We start from the raw sequence: 21266 nt of genomic DNA on the forward strand, positions 1-21266 counted from the left end.
GGACTTTTTGGGAACAGACATTTGGAATAAAACTCCTCCCCTTCTGACAGTTCAATTTAGATTTATCATACTGCACTAGTGATATTATCTGATACATTATTTGATATGAAGACATCAAGCAAAGGACAAGTTTTGCCAGTTCTCAGGGACTGGGGTGGTAGGAAGAGTGATGGAGTGGGGAGCAGAAAAAAGACATTTTCCTTTCACTTCTCTGAAATTAATCCTTAAATCCAGTCACTGTCCATCCCCTCTTTGAGATGTCTTTTTTTTTTTTTTTTGTTAATACAGTTTTTAAAAAGATAGAGGTCTGTATTGCTCTTTTGGCATTGTGTAATAGAGAAAATATGTTTCAACCACACATAATGGAGTTTAATTTGATTTTCTAGAGACAGGGCTGGGGAGGAGAACCCTAGAAGATTACATGATGTCATTAAAAATGTCATGATATCATATAAAAACTGTTGTGAAGTTTGCAGAATCAAGTGGTTGAAAGCTAGGAAATGATAGATTTGTGGCTACTTGTGCAATTTTAATTCAGCCCTTTTGTGTGTACACAGCATGAGGTTGTCTTGAGTATTACATTTTTTCTGAAAGTTGCTTTATGCAGAGGACAAGGCGGACAGATGAGTGTGTATAATTAAAGCTTATTAGGCAACCATAAATCCAGTACTTGCTATTTCTGGAGTGCTTGATTTTACAATATAAATCATGCTCTTAATGTAATATTTTTAAGGTAGCATATGCTTCATTATATATTACAGCAAGATACTACACTGTAAGATTTGGTTTGCAGTCCTTTCCAATCCTGTTTAAGAGACTCCTTTTTCTCGTGAGAGGTACCTTCAGCAGAAGTTAAGTTTACACAAGTGTTTGTCATAATTACTACTACTTTTTTTAATAGCTTTGCAACAAGGCAAGGTCATTCTGTGCCTTTCCCCACCTGGAGGCTGCTTCCATTAAATCGTGATACTGTGGTATTTTTCTGCTTTGGTATTTCCATATAATAAAAATGAAAAGAGCTCATTTAACTGTGAATTAAATAAACCCAAGATGCTTTATGAAGGTGAACTTACGTTATTGCAAATAGTTCTCTTTTTTTTTTTCCAGTTGTTAAGTTTGCAGTGCAAGACTGCTATGTTCTGCAGCTAGAACAGCTACGAACGGTTGCTGTAGACTTAAAGACCAGTGTTTTCTTGGTTTATGAAATATTAAAAATATGTATTTCAGGGCCTCTGGCTCCTCTGTTGGTAGGTGATAGATATGCAAATGCCTAATTGCAATTCCTGCACTTCGGAGTAAATGCAGGAAGAGAAAGCAGGAGCCCTGCTTTCTTGCCCCATTATTGCTTTACACCCTTCCAAGAAACAGGATTAACCACGAATGTTGAGCGGAGGTAAAAGAGGGATTGTAATGTGCTTGTTCTCCCCTTCATACCATGGAACAGTTGTTTCTTGGTAAGTCCTGACAGCTAGGGAGCCCCAGATGGTCTCTAATGTTGAGAGATGCTTCGCTGGTGCAGTCAAGCTCTTTTTTTTAACATTTCTGAACAAAAGAATGCTGCCTTCTTCAAGGCAGTTGTCTTTAATTTTATTTGGTGAGTGGTAAGAGACATTTATCCAGTAGATGTCCTGTTTCAGATTTAGTTTACAGCAGTACTTCAAATTAGCATTGAAGTTACCATACACCTATGCCATATTGCTCAATAAAAATACAATGATCCTTTACTAAGCTGCTTTATCCATGTCCAAGGGAGACCTGGTATGTGGATCACATCCATGTAAGCAATGGCAATTAAAGCTAGTAACTAATTCTTCCACTTGTGAGCTTTTGGCACCTAAAAATACAGTCAATGAGCTCTAAGAGTTGTGAGCTATTCAACTGTAAAGGAAAGCAGTATTAGAAATCCTTTGGGATGTGGGGGAGTCCCATATGATAATGGTTTCAGTGAGTACAGCTTTTTGTATGTTTTAGCTCAAGGTAGATATTAGAGTTATAATGTACGCTGTTCGTACCAGCATACAAACTACACATCTTTATGTGTTTGAACTCATTTTGGTGACACCATGTTTTAAAATGAATGATGTTCCTGTTCCTCCTACGTGATAGTATTTTCTGGAAGCATGCATTTAGCATACTTGCAAATTATTAGCAAATAGCTGTGAAGATAGCTTGGTTCATGCAGACACTGACTTGTACTTCCTGTAGCTTTTCTCTCTGGTTTTACAATTTCTGAATTAATCTTTAAGAATACACAGTTGTCTTTCATCTGTTTCTTTTTTAATTGTACTTAACATGCAGTTTAAGGACTATTGTCAGTGAAGTGTGTTTGAAGATTATAGGTTTTTAGCTGGTAGGCACCCTTTTGACACAGTTTCTTTTTAGCCACTTCTTATGTTGTCAGGACTGCACTAACACATTTTTTAAAATGCTCTTTAGGCTCAGTTTGAGAAATGGATAAAACAAAAAAGAGAAGCTATTTGATAAGCCATTAGTTTAGACAGATCTGTCCAGGTTTGAGGTTTTTTGGATTGAAAGAGGGTTTATACTTTTGAAGAAATGAGCTACTTCTTACGTATTAATTCCATTGTCATTGTCCTATGAACTTTCGCCTTGCTTTGAAGACAGTTGATCTTGCATAGTGATGTGTGCTGAACCTTGCTAACTCATTAATGTGTATCTATGATACAGCGATGACCTTTTGTTACAGTTGTCTTTTCTTTCCCTGGGAAATGAATTTTGTGTAAAGGCCACAGCTCATAGTGAGGAGAAAGAAAGGCTGTTTCTAGCCCTTTGTAGTGCTGTAATTAGGAAATAGCAGGGGTTTTTCCATCTGAGGGATTCATTCAAGAAAAAAAAAATCCTTGTTACTAATGAGTATTTGAAAATAGAGCTAATTAAATTGGGTAAGAATGCAAAGTTTGCCAGGTCCTTCTGTAATTAAACTTTATATTCTTTTAATCTTGATGAAGGAAAATTTTCTAACGAGTATTGGCACTGGCTGGATGTGCTTAGTGACATAAAGAGGAAAGTTAATCATGTCTATGTTTCTTTTGTTTATGTAGAAAGATAATTTACTGTACTCTGCACTGGATATGCTTAATACTGCATGCATTACTTCTGGCATGTCATGATTTGGCAGAAAGCAGTAAATGTGGAGGAACATTTTGATTGTTCGGGGGTTTTTTAGTTTTGGGTTGGGTTCTTTTGGTGACTTTGGTTTTGTTTTGCTTAACTAACAGCTAACTTTCTTCACAGCAAGAAATCCTTTATCAGTACCCTGTATCAGAAGCATCCCAAAAACTGAAAAGTGTGAGAGGAATATTTCTCACACTGTCGGACATACTGGAAAGTGTTACCGGTACCCAGATTATCAGGTAAAAGTATTTGAAATGTAATGTGCTGCTACTCTTATTAGTTTATACATATGTGTACAGAAAACCACACATGGGTTGTGTATCCAGTTCCAGACAAAAGAAGAGTGACTCTACCTGTTAGGCAGAAATATTTTAACTAGAACAGCGTGCCTGAAATTGGGCTGCTCTGCCAGGATGTACACTGATTTAGGGGAATTTCTTTGTCATGGGTGGCAATGACTAGGATTTTTAGCTCAGTTAAGTTGGTTTTAGATCCTTCCTGAAATCTCTTAAAGCATCCTTATCTAAGCTGGGATTCTGTGGGACTGTAGTATGGAGACTGGAAATTCTGCAACAGCTGCAATCAGATTTCTAAGAGTAAATTATCATTATTGTGTCTGCATATGTATGGTGTAACTTTTGGGGTGGGGATGTTTATTTCTTTGTAGTTATTTGCATTTTAAATATATAATTTGTTTTGTTTGGAAAGCACGTTTGGTAACATGAAGGAGAGAAATGTTTTGGTGACCTGCGGAAATACTACCGTATTTCTTACCTAATGAAATAACACTATTGTTTTATTTAGCACCATCAATTTTACTGTATGAGTGAAGAAAGTTATTCATGGAGTCATATCCTAAAAATTAAGTTCCTGAATCTTTCAAGCTTAAGCTTGTTACACTTGTTTCACTTTGCAGCAGTGTCATGTTATTTAAAATTTCTAAGGTGATAGTAAGAAAGATGGGGGTTTACTATAAATTTAGTGTTTGAGATATTTATAGAGCTTGTTTTTAGCAGCAACCAATACATTTAATGTGATAACCTGGTGCATAATGTATGATTTACTGCTAATTTGAACCTTGGGCCTAATTCAGTTTCATGTTCTAATTCACTCTGTGGTTCAAATGAAAGTTCTGTTGGTCTTTCTGGGATTGCTGTGCTTCGTGGAGCAATTTTCTATACAAGGAAGTAGCATGAGAGTTCAAGCTTATGTTTATCACTCAGGTAATATGTTCAAATACCTCTTGGGCTTGTTTGCAAAATGTGGAGTCTTTTTAAATCATTTCGTGAGTGACTGCTATGTTCAGAACCTTAATTAGTACCTCTGGATACCTCACTGTAATCTGAAATGACATTAATTTTGTAAGTTGATTGTGTTAAAAGCTAGGCAGGAAGACCTTTAAAGAGCATCTGAGTGATTCAGAAGATGACTGTGGCACTTCAGTAATGGTCATTCACTTGAAAGCATTGTTAATACTAGTGTGATCTGTTTGGAACCAAAACAAGAGAGACTTCAAGTTCTTTAGTAACATGATTAGCTAGCCCACTTGTTGTATGCATGTGATTATAGACGAGCGTTAAGTCTGCATATAAAATACATATAAAACATTCTGGCTTATAAAGGTTGTGTTTTGTAGCTTCACAGTGTTAACAGAAGTACTTCTGGTTTAATTTTTCTAGTTCCTCCCTTTTCTTATGCGAAAAACTGGTTCAGGTTGTTTACTGGAAAGAAGGTGACAAGTTGCTTGTAATTGGTCTTCCTGAAGAAAAGTGAGTTTCAAATAAGCTGCTTTGTTTTCCTTTTAATTTTATTTCCTATTGTGTGTCCTCAAATTGTACTCTTCTATCCAAAAAGCAAGAAAGGGATGGCTTACAATGTACTCTTTCTACTGTAACTAGTTCATGTTCCCGTGATTTCCCCTTTTTTGATTTACCTTATTCACGTTTTTTATATATTCATTGTTACGTTTCTCTTTCATTTTGTCTAGAAGGAATAAGGTGTCATTAGATCTCAGAAGTAGGTGTCGTTTAAAAAAAGTGATTGTCAGTGTTTGATAAAGTCAAGTCTCGATTAGACACTACTGAATAACAGCAGTAATATTATATATTTATGTGTTCTAGGACTTTCCATCCCCTCCCAGCTTTACTACCATCTATGTTGTTATGGACAAGTCACTCAAAGGAAGTCTCTCACCGAGTCTAATGAAGAATTTTTTGTTTGCACTACATTATTAGTTAAGAATAGAGCTCTTCAGGAGATGCCTACGCTTATTCATAGTAAAGATATTATAAACTTAGCTGTACATTTGAATTGTTTTGGTTTTTCTTAGTGTGCCACTTGCTCAGCTGAGGAACATGATTGAAGATGTTGTCAGGACCTTGAAATTCATGTATGGCTCTTTAGACAGGTGAGTTCTTTCAAAGGTATTTTCTTTTCAGTCACTGATTTTTCATTGATGCTCACTGAAGACAGCTAGTAGTGGTAATGTTTACATGGAGTTTCTTTGCATGTTCCTTTACACTTGCACAAAACCCAGGATTCTGTTCTCCTTGCCTTTTTGTTTCAGTCTTAACACACATTAAGACACTTTTTAAAACAGTCTGTTGATTCAGGAAGTTTTGTCCTTGATTAGTTTAAATCATTCACATAATCGAAGTCACTGGATGTCAGCAACACTCTGCAAATGTGACCTTTTGTGTTAAAGCACTGTAAAACACAAGTATGAATCAGTGGTTTGTTTTTAATAAAGTAAATTCACCAGACTTTAGAACCTCATTTGGCAGAGTGACTTGTCTGTCTCTGCATTTGGTAAACACACAGAAAACGTTCAGTCTGACCGTAACCTAATGGCCAAGGTAGGCTATTCACATGCTTGCATTCAATTCAGGGTTAACATCTGTGTCCCACAGAGAAAGAAAAATAATAATTTCTAAAAGGATGAAACTGATCATTGTTGCATCCTAAGTTGCTCTAAGATACCTGCTGTTATACTATGCTGCTTTAGCTTTTCCTTTGTTTGTAGGCACTGCCTGGATTAGCCTACTGGCTTTTTTCGTGTTTAAAACAACTGTTTAAAAAAACCCCGAATCCAAATGTAGTATCATGCTGTAAAGAGCCTCTTTAAGCACAGCAGGTTATATAGACAAGCTACAAGTTTCTCTGTTATTCTAACTTGGAATTCATGTTTGTTCAGTGCTTTTTGCCAGGTGGACAATGTTTCTCGGCTGGATCATTTTTTCAACCTGTTCTTCCAGCGGGCGCTTCAGCCTGCAAGACTCAAGTCAAATGCCAGCCCCAGCACTCAACACTATGATACTTGCAGTGCGTTATTCTTAAACAGTCTCCCAGGCTTGCGCTGGCTGACATTGCCTCAGGAAGTCAAGGTAATGTGTTTTTTCAGAGCTTTCTAGAAAAACTTGTATATGAGAGGCCACAAAATTGATGCAGGTATCTCTGCTGTTAGCATGTAATTTACTGAAGCCCTTTGCCCATCCCAGACCACCCCTCTTCCTACAGGATCCTTTAGTTCAGTTTGAAATTAAACAGTCATTCTCACAAGAAGCAGATTGCTATTATGAGCATACTTCGGTGACTGGTTACATAGGAAGAGAACATGATGACAAAAAGATTAACTTTATGTAAAATACATATACACACACCTCTCTACCAACCAGCATATGCCATAGGGAAAGCAGGCCCTGGCATGTAGCTTTATGTTCAATTTTGGCCATCTAAGGTTTTTTCCAGTTAGAAAATATTACTCCAGAAGCCCTTGTGTAACTTATAATTTAAATGCCTGTTACAGAATCAAAATAAATATCCATACATCATTTTTTTGACACTGTAAGAGGTGCAGCTTTTCAGGTCAATGGAAGAAAGATTCAATGCATTTCCATTTTCCGTCCTCTTGAATGTTAGTGAATTTAGGATTCATTTTTGCCTTTGTGATTTTAAAGTATTTTCAGCTCTACAACTAGGAAGTTATTTTCCATATCACAGGAAGAGTGCATATTGTATTTGAGTCAGTACATGTATAGCAGTTTTTAAAAAATTTCATAGGGAAAAAAAATCACTAAGATGGAATGATGTTTAGAATATGTTAGACTTGTCATGGTGGAGTTTGGTTTTTAATGGGTATTTCCCAAGATGTAGTGCAAATGAAACAGCTGGGAAATTTTAAACACAAGAGTTTTCCTTTGTGGATAGACCCAAACTATTTGTAAGTTTGTAGACAGCATAGTTAAGCCTAGCTGTAAGTATTAGACAATGATTCTAATCTGAGCTGACAATAAACTCCATTATCCAAGCTTATTTCACCAGCAACAACAAAATAAATGAACTTTACACCAACTGAAAGTAAAGAGGCTGTATGGTGGACAACTGAAACTGCTTTTCAGAATGGGTCTGCAAAACGACAGAGTTTGGATGTTAAAAATTACCTTCTGCAGTGGCATGTTCTTTAACTGATAGGGTCTTTATTTGAGGATAATATTAATTAGGACTTTCCTAGTTTTCTGATTTTTCCATTTAATAAGGCCTTATGTACAGATTTCAAAAGTGTTTAGGGTTAGGGTTAGGTTAGGGTTCCTAATGTTCAGTAATGCAAGTTGCCATGGACATTACAGCACTGACAGATGCAGAGCTTGCTTGTTACCAAACAGATTTCTGTCTGCTGGTGTAGTCATAGAATCATAGAATAGTTAGGGTTGGAAAGGACCTTAAGATCATCAAGTTCCAACCCCCCTGCCATGGGCAGGGACACCTCGCTCTAAACCATATCGCCCAAGGCCTCCTCCAACCTGGCCTTGAACACTGCCAGGGATGGAGCATTCACAACCTAATAGGGCAACCTATTCCAGTGCCTCACCACCCTAACAGGAAATAATTTCCTCCTTATATGCAATCTAAACTTCCCCTGTTTAAATTTTAACCCATTACCCCTTGTCCTGTCACTACAGTCCCTAATGAAGAGTCCATCCCCAGCATCCCTATATGCCCCCTTCAGATACTGGAAAGCTGCTATGAGGTCTCCACACAGCCTTCTCTTCTCCAGGCTGAACAGCCCCAACTTTTATCTCTCTCTTTTCTCCAGTATATGGATTGTCTTCTCCTTTACCTTGAGCATCACACTGATAATGATTTAGTTCTTTCTACCTTTACCCATAGGATGTTTGAATGTGCTTGCGGCCAATATGTTTCCAACAATTAAACTTCTGCTTTTATAATATGCATGTATGAATGCTCTATTAAATATGTATAGAATTACCTACGAGTGTTTCAGAAAAGTTCTTTTCATGTCTTAACTCCAGAGCTAAATTTGCTATCCAGGTGACAAATGTAGAGGTATTCAGACAGTCCTGTAACATTCCTGTCCACTCACTTGCAAAATCCTTGCTCCATAAAAGAAATGTGTTATTCACATATGAAGAGAATAAAATGTTTATGCAACACATTGTTGTAGAATATGATCAGTCAGCAACCTAGTATACATTTGACATGCAACTTAATCCATCTCAAACCATTGTCAGCATTTTTGTCCTATGTAGAAAATGACTTTTTCTTGCACTGTTTACTGATCAATTTTGTTTTCCTCTCTGCTTCCTTCTTTTTTTTTCAAGTTTCTGTAGAAACACTCTACTACACTTTCTCTAGTTTAGCTCACATGTTTCTCAAACAATATAGTTGATATTTATGATACCGATATTGCTTTCCAAAATTGTCTGAGATCATCTCCTTTCCCCAGAAAAATTTGTTGTTGCAGAAGACGAAATTACCAGTTAAGTTTTAGTAAAGATCTTTATATTCTCTAAGGAATATAAAACTAAAAGTGTCAGTTCTTTGTTGGGCAGAAGGCTGTTTATATTTTAACTGAGGAAAAGCTGAGACTGGTTAGTTGTCAACTGCCAACAGCCTCTCTGGCATTTCTCTGTTTGAAAACTGGCTGTATTTCAATTAGAGGCACCCTGTTAATACATCCCAAGAAGCCTGTAATGATGGATTTTAGGTTCTTTTCACTAAGAAGCACATTTACTGCAGGAACTTCTTTCAGTGCCTAGTACCATATTCTTTAAAGGAAAGTAGTTTTAGTAAAATGTATATTAACCAACAGCTCTTGTAGTTAGAGAAGTAAGCCAGTTTTCAAAGTGTTTTCAGTAGAACAAAGATAACGTGTGAGAAAGTTTGGCAATTTCCATAGAGACAAAAACTACATCCATTTGAAAAAGATTTTTCTAATAACTCAGTTGGCTACAATAGCTTGCCAGATTTCAGAGCTTTCTCTAGCCCACATGTTTTAAAGAACTCTGAAAATAAGAGTGACATCTCCTTTATACTGAACCATGGGTTCAGCAGGCACGCAAGCAGAGAAATGTTACAGCTTCAAGAGGGAAATACACAGCCATAAAGAAGGACTTTTCTTTAATTTGATGAATTGAGGTGTTCCTGATACTGGGTATTACTACTGAAATGTGTGTGCAAATTTTCATCCATTCACTTTGTACTCATGAATAATCGTCTTCTGAGACTAGCAGGATGGTGCACACCATGCTATTACTGTAAGCTCATGTATGGGGAATCTGTACTAAAATTCACTGCTTAAATTATTTCAGATGGAGATTGACACAGCACTGAGTGACCTGGAAGCAGCTGACTTTGCAGAGCTGGTAAACATTTTATTTTTGTTGTTCGCATTGTACAGGATCTCTTTGCCTTGGTGTCATGTTCAGTAGTTTAAAAAAGTACTAATTCCAAATTAATCCACTCTTCTTAATCAAATATGAGCTTTCTGGAACTTACATTCCAGAACAGTTATTCTAAATTTATATTCTTCATAGGCATGTTAGAATTGAGCATAAAGATACTGTGCTTGATCACATATATAGCATAACAATTTGGGATACATATATTCTTAATTACAAAAAGTTACGTAACGACTCTTAAAACCTAAAATACAAGGTAGGCAGACATACAGTCCATCTTGAAAAAGAATTGAAAAAAAAAAAAGTAAAACCACTGTACTAAACAACTTGGATGATTATTTACAGAAAGCAATGTTCATAAGTTGTGGTTCATGGGACAGAAATTGATTGCACCCGCTTGATGTAAAATACGCTATATCCACCTAAAGGTAGTTTACTAATCTGAGAGTACTGGACATCTAGATTGAAAGATCTAAGGAATGGGTATATTTGGGGTAAAACATCAAATTGGGAGGGGGGGGGAATGCTTTGACTTGGAAATTTTACTCTAGGAGGGACTCTGGTGTCGATAGTTATGTTTCAGCTGTTTTGCTGTTAAGAATTCAGAGATAGCATAACCTAACAAAAATAGCTTATGGACAGATTAGCACCAAATAGGAAATCTGTTATTTTTGAGCTGGAAATTTTTAGAGAAAATAGTAGTGACATGAAAATTGACAATGGAGGGTAAAAACTTAGTAATTCACTGAACCATTCAGTATTAACTGTTGCACTGATAAGAGGAGGTCAAAAATGAAAATATTACATGAGATACTGATTACAGTTGACTGGAAGTAGGTGACTTGCATTTGGTAACTAAAGCAGAAATTCTGAATTAAAAATGATACTATGCTTTTTTCCCCACAGTCTGAAGATTATTATGACATGAGAAGATTATATATGATTATGGGCTCTTGTCTTTTCTACAAGGTAGTATTAGTGATTAAGGCCTAAAGATTTAGAAAATGCGTCTGGAAATCTAAGCCAGTCATAGAGTAACTCTTTTAAGAACTTCACAAATATGAGAAAAAATGTATGATGGCTTTAAATATGTATTTGTAGTACGAGACCTACAACTCGAACACCGCAACAGAAAAAAATCAGTTTCAGGAAGTGGTAGATGCTATGTGATAAGTAAGAACAAAAAGCTTGGTTGAAACTGTCTCATGGGAATTTTGCAGGGTATGATTCAAGGAGAGACAGTAGTAAGAAAGTAGGAAGAGTCAATTCAAGGGAGACTGTATGAGATCCTAATAGGAATTTTTTTGGTTCATTGCCATTTTTTTTCATAAAGGTAACAGGTGATCTATCCTTAATCTATCTTTAAATCAAAGACTTGAGGAATTGTATTGACAGCTTTTTTCGCTTGGGCTTCTTTTGTAAATTTATGTATCGTTATTAAATATAGACAGTATATTTAACAGTATAAATAGGAAGGTAACAACCTTTCCCTTAGGAAAATTACATTTTAAGGATTTTATCATGTCGTTGCTCTTTATGCTGGTAGCGTTATGGAACTAAACATTTGGCACAGATGGAACTGCTTAGTATCTACCATGGCAGCTTTCTAGCCATAACACCCTTGGTGCTAGAAATGGTTTTATACTATATGTCTTCTTTGGATCTTTTATTGATTTCAGTGACAGCTTAGTATTTTTGGAGAGCGAATTAAATGAGAATTAAAGCACCTTAAGTCTGTAGCTGGTTTGCAAGTTGTTAAAGCTAGCGTTTCGCAGCTTGCCTTTGATAACTTGCATATATGCTGATGTTTTCTTTCTTTATATTTCAGTATTCCGATTCTTCGGATGTGGTTCAAAAGCTTAGTGTTATCTGTTGTAAAAGGTACACCAAAAAAACAGTCTCTGCCAGAAAGTTTACAGTCTCAATGCATGTGGAGTGTGAATATCTATGTGAAAAGCACTCTTAAGTGATAAGTGGTGATGTTGTATTTCTTACTGAATACACTTCCTTTTCTGTGTTCAATTAAGGGTTACTTGATTGGTAATCACTTGCCAAAGGAAGATCTTACTGACATAGGTTTATATTGTCGGCACTATTGTCTGTTACCCTTGGCAGCAGAACAGAAGATCAGTCAGTTAGTGATATGGCGGGAAGTATTTCCACATCATCATATCCAGCCATGTGAAGTTTCTGCTATTACAGGATACAGGGAGCCTGAAGCAAGATACTTTTTACTGATAGTTGGCTTGGTAAGTTAACATCTGCAGTGTGTCTGTTCTCCAGTACTCTGTTTGGCTGTTGTGTGTTGTCTGTTGTTCAGTAAGATCAACACTTTCATGCCTTTTATTCAGTAACTTTACAAAATATTTCTATTATAGCTGTCTTGTGGGATAGACTCTCTCAGAAAGTAGCACTATTTCTATATCTGTAAAACTTGCAAGTTTGAGTATAAATTCTAAAAAGGCTAAGTGTAAACCAAACACTAATACTGCTACTTCCATATTTACAGAGATACTTTATGCTGTGTGTCCTGCTAGAGGCGGGAGGCTGTGCTTCAAAAGCAATTGGGAATCCAGGACCAGACTGTGTATACGTAGATCAGGTCAAAGCCACTATACTTCAACTGGAAGGAATAGATGCCAGCATAGAGGAAAGGCTAGATTCTCCTTCCATCCCACCTTTATCTTGTGCTGACTGGTTCCTTCCTGCAACACGTGACAAATCTGAGAACTTGACCACCTCACCCATGCTCAGCAAGCTACAAAATACTTTGAAATCAGGAACCACTCCAGCAAGCAAAAGGACCCTGTTTGGTGACTCATCTTTAATGACACGTAAGCCGAGCCCTACGAGGAGCAGTGGAGGACCTGACCGTGGTAATGAAGGTCCTGTGGAAGATGAAAGCAGTAATCAACAATCTGCAGTAGATCAGGTCTGAGAACAAAGACAAAGAGTATCCGGTGGGCTTGGGGGAGGTGGCAGTTCTTTTTAAAACTCACTCAAGTAACTCTTAAGACTAAATTAAAGAGCCCTGAATTCAGTAGGAAATACTTCTGTTGCTTTGGGTCAGCCTCAAAGCCATCACATTTTTTAATTTTATCATTGCTTGTAAATTTGGGTTGGTTTTTTTTTCACAAGTCAAAGCAGGCATAGTTGCATTGGAAGCAGCAGAAATGATTGGAGAATACCCCCAAAATAATAATACTGTTAATAATAAGTTACCAGAACAAAGTGCTGCACAGTTGTACATGCTTCTAACCCATTTTAGTCTAAAATAGGCTGCAAAATACACTTATATAAATTAACTGTTTAGGCCTTTAAAAAAGAAAATGCTATTATTTTTTTTCTGAGCAGGTGATTTGTTTTGTTTGATTCTGTTCTTCTGTTTGCTGCTTTTTTTCTCTTCTTTCATATCTATGCTTTTTTTCAGGCCACTAAAAAAAAACATACCCTACCAAATCCATTTAATTTAGGAAGCCTCAAAAAGAACCTTTCAGAGAAAGATACAGAACTTCTTAATGCTGTCAAGTAAGAAATGATTTTTAAGTATTTCATTTTTAAGACCAGACGTGGATCTTTTTTAAATATGCACAGATCACTGAAATTCCTGTGTCATTTTATTCTAACCAAAAGTTTTACTATGCAAGGATTCTCAAGAGTGAAGCTCTTAAATGGAGATGTTAATTAGAAAAGACCACTATTTTTCAAGAATATGTAAGTAGAATGTATGTACTTGTCTATACATATGTGACCTTGGAAGTTCAAATATAAGAGGTTTTGGACCATACATGCACCTTGTTGCTTCCCTGGTATCTCTAGATACACATAGGACAAAAAATCCGTGATCTTCCCAGGTCTCACTTGTTGCTTGTGACAGCACAGTCTGCTCTGGGGTTTTGTTTGAGCTCTAAAGAAAGGTTTGCTTCCCTCTCCCACTCCCCCAAAAAAGAGCTTTCATTTCTCCTTTTCTTTGTTTTTGGTGAGAATTTTTGAGAACACACATGCAATACCTACCTTGTACCATAGTTTTTTGGTTTATTTTTAAATTCAGTATTAACAGTCCAGATTACCAGGATTTCCTTCATGTAGAAATAAGCAGCTTTTGAATGTCTGTATCCATTTTGTACTGTACTGCAGTTACCAGAAAATCAATTCTGTCTTGAGAAACAAAAGTATATTTTGTTTAACTGAAATGTCTTTCAAAAATATTTTATTATTAAATGAATACTCCTATTTATTTTTAATTTTAAGGTTGACATCTGGTCCTGAGAATACCCTCTTCCACTATCTCTCCTTGGAAACGATGCAAGGAATCTTTATCACTCCAACTCACAAAGAAGTAGCACAGCTTGGTGGCTCCATCCACCCTCAGTTAATTGAGAATTTCTATCGTTGCTGTCTTTCAATTCGAGACATTTTTCAGCAGTCCATGAGGAAAGAAGTATGGAAGCTTTGTTTTCTGGTTTTCTGTTCACAATCTCAACACAGTATTTCACTTCATTATTTAAGTAGCTCACTAACAGGTGTATTTGCATGTGTGTGGTTGGTTTAAGCTCCTGATATTTTTAATTATGGGCAGGTTCTTTCTCTGACCATCCAGCCAAGTTTGCATGCAATTATGGCACTCTTTCCCACTAAGGATGCCCTCAAAATAAGTAGTCCACATCTCTCCAGTGTATTATTTTACTCGGTATCATATTAGGACTCTTGTTTGTAACTTAGCTAAAAGTTTCACACACTGATTTCAGGAACTGTAAGTAGCAAAAGAGGGGGGTTAGCCATTTTAATGCTGGGAGAGGATTTCAGATTGGCAGCAAAAGGAAATTTAGGCCCTCTTTTTTCACAGAAAATGTTTAATGTGAGTGGTGACAGTGCGGCTTTCCCTCACTGTGCTGTCAGTGTCTGAACAGTGACCTCAAGAGGGCTTCTGACCATGAGATGGTTGGTCATTCTTCGTGTCTTTGGTCTCTAATACTACCCAAGATTGCTTACAGGATCACCATCCACTAATGTCTGTAATCCTTTGTTCATGGGGATATTGGTCTAAAAGAAGTCTGGCTATAACGACTGATTCCTCTTAATTATGCTGCCAAATCTCTTGGATTTTAGAATCCAGAGAATTCTCACCAGAATAGGTTAGGCTGTTTCCCTTTCGGAAGATACCAGTCCAAGACTTGCTCTTAGCTTGGGCTGAAGTCTGATCCCAGCTGCCAGAGCTTTATGTGGGTACTTAGATTAGACTTAAAAATGGACAGATCTGATGTCAACACCTGTATTGCTTTGTGTTTGACTTTACTCCCAATGATCCGTCTAGAGTAAGGTGATAGTAGTAATACAGAAATCTAAACAATAGGTATAAGAATCCATTTATGAGATACTCCCTTCAGCTCACACTTTGTGTTCAATGTACACTGTTTTGCTAAAAGTCTGTTTTGTTAATTGCACAGTTAATTTTTACTGACATCAGCCAAATTAGGATAACATTTTGTGCCTGCTAAATTTGTGTCCTGTTTAGTTGTTTTGTAAAAGAGAAATAAACTACAAAACTAAATGGAGTACTGTTTATCAATTGGAGTAATTGCTTATCAGTTGTAATTTTTAGATCCTAAAGTGACTATCCAAGTAAACTAAATGAGAAATGGGAAGTAACAGTACAAACTGAATGAACATCATTTGCAAAAGCAGTATATTTTTTTTCTTAATGTTTTCTTAAAGTTATCAAGTTACTTCTTATTAGACTGATATGCCTTGTAAATCATCTAGGAATTTTTAAGTGTTAGAAAAACAGGGAATTTGGTGAATTGTTTTGTTAACTTCTTACAACCCTGGGGTTTGGCTGAGAACTTTTGGCATTGAGCCATTATTTTGGGTACTTTTGTTGGATGATGTACAAACGCAAAAGCAAGCAGACAAAATACACAAATACTTCTTACCATCAAAGTGCTTTGGTTATAACTGTTAGATAGTTTACACTTCAAACCAAAAAATCTGAAGAAATCATTCAGCTATTAAGGATAGATCATAAAAAGTGAAAAACTCACGCTTGAAAGTCAAAACTTCTGTTTTGGCTACAGCTATCTTAGCACATGTTTTCCTGGCTGCTTAAGAAGCAAGTACAGTAGGCAGCAGCTGGGTTCATTTTGCTCTGAAAATCAGAAAATCACCACATGATGAGCATGTATTGCAGAACAAAGTTTTTCTTTTTGAGAAATTTAGGGTAGTTTTTGCAGGTTGGCTCTAACAATTAATACTGAAATTGGCAGGTTGCATGAGGAGAATGTGAAAAAATCAATAGAAGTCTTCCTTGTTCATAGTGCACAAGAAGAAGGTCAAATATATAAATGTACAATAATACTGCTTATTCTTTGACATCAGCTAAATATTGTTATAGTTTAGGATTTGTAAGATTGTGCCAATAATGCAAAATTATTGTAAACTGATCAATAATTGGCTTTACCTCACTTTCTGAGACCTGAAGATTCACAATTTAATTTTTAAATGTGTACAGAAATTTTGAAGAAATTTTAAATAGAGCAAAAACAAGCTCTGTAGTCTTAAACCCTAAAAAATATGTCACTATAGGTATTAAGCAGCCCTGGCTTCATTTCCTTCATTATCACCTTAGTATTTTCTTACTCCTAAATAAAATCAGAAGAAAAGAAGTTTTAATACATATGAACATATAGACCCTTGTAGTCCTGTCAGATATCCTCTCTTAATATATAATTTTTCTTGAGTATTTTCAATATGAATAGCATAATATTAAGATGTGCTAAAACATAAACAAATGTAAGCTTGGAAATTGCATGGTAACAACCCCATGTTTTTGGTGGTGAAGATTATCAGACTGAGTACTAACATATTCCTGAAGTCTTTTACAGTAGCACTATTGGCAAGAACAGGGTTTGAAACCATTTTATGTACTAAGGAAAGATACAGGAAGGGTTGTCTATCCTGAAATTTCTTGCACTCTATGAACTAGCAGTCATTTAGAATATACTTTATGAATTCAATCCAAAGCATGTTTAGAGAAATTTAGAACTAGATATTTTCTCAGGGGAATATTAGTCATTTTGTTTCTCAAATTCTGAGGTCCATGTCACTACTTCTGCCATTTTTGAGAAATTAAGATAGTTGTGGTGTTTCTACTCTTTTCCAGATCTTCGGGGGGGGGGGGGGGGGGTGTTGGGTTTCACCTTTTCTTTCACCTTTTGAAGCAACTGTTTGGAACAAAAGTTTTATTGGCAGACCCAGAGATGCCCTGGTTTAGCAACTCTCTTAAAACAGATTTGTTTCAAAGGGATTTCCACTCCTGTTTCCATAATCTCATCCTACTTCTCATGCTTCAAAAAAGAAAAGATTTAAAGCTTGTTTTTTCATTATTACATAGACATTTACAAAACAGTAATAAACTTCCCTTGATTTAAATGGGAGAAGAGTTAAAATAGTGACAAGTATTTTCAGAATTCCTTCTCTGTTTATCTCCATGTTCATTCTGGTCTTTTTTCCCTTTCACCTTCCTGGTGAAAGACACCATGGACTTATTGGATTCACAGGACTGCTGAGCACCAAGCCAGGGCCAGAGAGTAAAATGATTTTTGTGCATGCAGTTTGATCCTCACCAAAGAGGTACCAGGAGTTCAGTTAGAAACCACTTTTGCAAGGTTTATTCAAAAGCTTTGTACAAAATATAGTCCTAAAAACTCAAATGTCTTTAAACAAAAATGTCTTGATTTTCTGTACGTCTTAGGCACTTATATGAATTAAGAGCAAGAAAATGCTCTAAGCAAAGTGCTTCAACTGTTTATTTACAAAAAATTCCTGCCTGGCCAAGTTTATTCAGTAGACTTTTACTATCACAGTTCATAATTAGGGAGGCACACGGAGAATTAGAAATAAGACCTTTAGCTGTTGTAACACACTTTTATAAAGAACCTGTATTATCTCAGATGTCTTATTAGAGAAATAGTGTTCAGCTAGAAGAAAAAAAAATGGGGGAGCATGTGTCTACCTCCAATGTATAACAATGGAAAAGCCTGTTAATGCCAAAGTAACAAAACGAGAAAAGAATCATGTAAGCATGTTAGTTCTGTCTTCTGAGTCTGGCTTTTTGACAGCAGTATCATTCATCAAAGATTCCTGAAGAAATCACAGTTACATTTGCTAGTGTTTATGTAAAAATATTTCAATCTATGCTAGCATTTCTCCAATTGTTTTACAGGATAAACTAAAAGCAGGCAGTGGGATTTCAGAATTCAGTAAGGCAGCTGATGACCTAGATCTGATAACAGAACACGGACTTTTGTTTGAATGCTCTCCTGAAAACTGGACTGATCAGAAGAAACCACCACCAACAATGAATTACTGGGTTGTGGGGTGAGTTTAAAGACAAATGAATCTCTTTTTCCCAGAGTTTTTTCCATTTTGAGCATGCTGCTGTATTCTTTTGAGAATTAATTTAACTGCAACACACCACAGAAATACTTGAGCCCAGTGAGGTGGCTTTGATTTGGGAAGTTGCATTGGTGTGCTGTTGCACCCGCTGTAAAGCATAGGTGTGTTAGTTAACCCAGGGGAGCACCACACCAGCATGTTAACATCACAGCTGGCAGCCTCTGTCATGCTGCACTGTTCTAATGCAGACCTGTGGGAGTGCTCTCACTACCTTCTTCAGACCCTTCCCTTGTGTTCCTCATGCACCTCCTCACCTCTCCATTCCCTGCAAGTCACTCCCACCTGTCTCGCCTCCACACACAGTGCTGATTCAGTGATATAAAGAAGGAAGGTGAACAACTGTAGTGGTTAGTTAGTTGGGTTGTTTTTTTTTTTCTTTTGGGAAGATTAAACCAATCTACCAGTCTTGGAAGTATTTTAGAAAGGGTGTTTTCAAAGTTCTGCCATTATCATTGTGATTCATGGTGTTATTTAAACTTGATTTTAAGTGATATTTATTAATGATGCATATAGTTATTGCTACATAGCTAAGCCTTATTTGACCAGCATACTGCCCTAGGCATTAAATATTAAAAATAATACATTTTTGAAGCAATTAAAGTCAGGTGTAATGACAAAGTAGTATCTACCATTTCTTCGCAACTCAGAATGTATCAGAGCTTGTAATTTTTTAAGTCCAGGCAAATAAGCCCTATTCTGTAGCCAGTGCTTCTATGTTGCTCGTTCCCCCGTCTACCGTATTTTCTGTTATCTACATTTTAGCTGCAGTAAGTAGACCATCATATTAGGAGTGTCAGTCAGCAGCATGCTTTCTTTTCTACATTTGTCTTCTCTGTTTGGTATTCCTACTAGATAAATAGAGAAAAAAATGCAAATGTCCAGTTAAATGGAAGTCGTGCATTCACCATAAAAAATTAAGTATAGGCAAGGGCTGAAAGGAAGATAAATGATGACACTTGATTAATTCATTGGGTTATAATTTTCTACTAGTTCAACTATTGCACAAGTAAGAAAGTCAGAAAACAGCAAAATATATTTCTGAATGTGGCCTAAAAACTTTTTTTTTCTGCTACAAGACGAGGAAACATCATCCACAGGTAATTATATTGGCCAGGAATAAAAATGTAGAAATTCTTTGACAGAGTTTTTCAGCTTTTGTTCAACCTGTTTGCCTTCAAGTCAGATGTTTAAAAAGAAAAACAACTGTTTCTCACCGGGAATGTACAGAACTGCAGTTTGTATTACCAACTTTCCTGTTTTACCTCTTCCCCTGAAAGAGCTTATTAGATTAACCTGTGGGAATGTATCTACCCAGATGTATTAAGTCTAAAAATGAGTAAATATGTGAATACTGGGGCTTGCTCCCAGATACCCTTATTGCAGGTTGTAACCTGGAAATGTGGATTACTGTAAGCACACCAACTAGTTACCATACAAATAGGTCCTGAAAACCGGAAGTTTATTCCATACACATGCAGTCATGAGAAACCTGAGCAGAGAATAACTTTAATTTAGAAATCTCATGTATTGAAAGAAGTAAGGTGATGAAGGAGAGGCACAGGTATTTCCTGTGTTACACAGTAGTTGTTTTTAACATCTGACACCTCAGAGTAGAACCAGAATATATCAAACAGTTAAGGAGAAAAAGCTGACACATACAGTAATTTTAATACTTTCTGTTTTTCCCCAGGAGACGCATTCTGCATCCCAAACCTCAGGAGTGTTATGTCTGTTTCCACGACTCAGTCACAGAAGCTGCTGTTGAACTGGCCTTTAAACTGTCCTTTGGTTTAGTGACATAGATGAGCTTCCTGAACACTGAGGCCACCTCATGGTGTTGTCATCTCTTGAAAGTACTTCAATATAAAGAAAAACTAACTCAGTTGTGGTGCCCACCACATCCTTGAAATGCTTGACAAAAAAATAAATCTACCTTGTGGTAGGACACAGGTAAAACTTCAGTGGTGATTCTGATGATCTAATCAACTGAATACTTAAAAAGAATTCAGAGAACCAGAGTTCTTATTTTTACATACTGGTGAATTATTTATCCTGATCATAACTTTATTATATGAAAACATTGCATAATTTGTACATTCAGTGCTGTTCAGTCTATAATATGAAATGTAAAATAATAAGCTGATACCCCGAAAGTGCTCTCTGAATATCTGACAATTGGTGATGGAGGAAAAAATAGTATTCCAGTTAATTAAAACGTTGTTCCCCTAAGGGCATGAAAAATAGCAAATGTTTTCAGTAACACTGTGGTAATCAAAACAGAAAGAAATCTTTTAGACAATTCATGGCAGTTGGCTGCCCAGAGCTAATGGCTTACTGGTTTTGACAGTATGGCCTCCTGCACACTCAAGGACTATAGTGTGCTTGATGTTTTACTTGACTTCACAAGTTTTAAATTGTGATATAAATAATGCTTATATCTGTTAAAACATAATTTTGAAGTTATAAAAGAAAATGGGGGGGCAGGGAGGATGAGGGTTTTAAGCATGGAGTTGGCTTATTTTATATTCAGAATTTTGTAATAAAAATTAAGTATTTGTTAAAGACCAGTAAAGCACTATTCTAGTTTTTTACTTAACACATTTTCTCTTTTATTTAAACACTATTTGTTTAGCTAGATCTTTCACAGTTTACAGCTGGATTTACAAAAAATGTGAGGTTGCATTTGTGTAAGGCAAGATGTTTGCAAAATCAGAAGTCTTCTACAAAATTCAGCTTTCCTACAAATTCTTAAAGTGTTTGTAATCTACAGACAAGCTGCTCTTAAAGCTTTTTTTTTTTTTTTTAACCTAAGTTTAGCTTAGAATGAGAGATTTTGGGGTGTTTTTTTGCCCCCAGCCAGAACAATCAGATCTGGTCATCTGCACAGCATTTTATCAGGTTCCTTTCTGGTGCTTTTACTTACTTTTTCTGAGCGTTTTTCATAAAATGTATGACTAAAATTGCTTTTTAAACAATGGG

The 21266-nt window shown here is 36.3% G+C and overlaps 1 protein-coding gene across 2 annotated transcripts in view; it reads left to right on the forward strand.

Moving 5' to 3' along the window:
• The window catches only part of INTU (inturned planar cell polarity protein), a 47341-nt gene extending 26482 nt beyond the window's left edge, over nt 1-20859 (forward strand). For both annotated transcript variants that reach the window (XM_061360309.1, XM_061360302.1), the window contains exons 5-16: nt 3256-3374; nt 4815-4904; nt 5465-5542; nt 6329-6518; nt 9744-9797; nt 10740-10802; nt 11861-12082; nt 12343-12765; nt 13264-13361; nt 14085-14274; nt 18055-18209; nt 19978-20859. In XM_061360309.1, the coding sequence (XP_061216293.1) occupies nt 3256-3374; nt 4815-4904; nt 5465-5542; nt 6329-6518; nt 9744-9797; nt 10740-10802; nt 11861-12082; nt 12343-12765; nt 13264-13361; nt 14085-14274; nt 18055-18209; nt 19978-20089 (1794 nt within the window). In that variant the 3' untranslated portion in view covers nt 20090-20859. The remainder of the gene's footprint in view (nt 1-3255; nt 3375-4814; nt 4905-5464; nt 5543-6328; nt 6519-9743; nt 9798-10739; nt 10803-11860; nt 12083-12342; nt 12766-13263; nt 13362-14084; nt 14275-18054; nt 18210-19977) is intronic.
• The last annotated feature ends 407 nt before the right edge of the window (nt 20860-21266 follow it).

Source organism: Neopsephotus bourkii, unplaced genomic scaffold (genome assembly GCF_033783945.1).
Source record: "Neopsephotus bourkii isolate Nb327-2 ecotype Australia unplaced genomic scaffold, CSIRO-AGI_Nbou_v1 NB_107, whole genome shotgun sequence".
NCBI lineage: Eukaryota > Metazoa > Chordata > Aves > Psittaciformes > Psittacidae > Neopsephotus > Neopsephotus bourkii.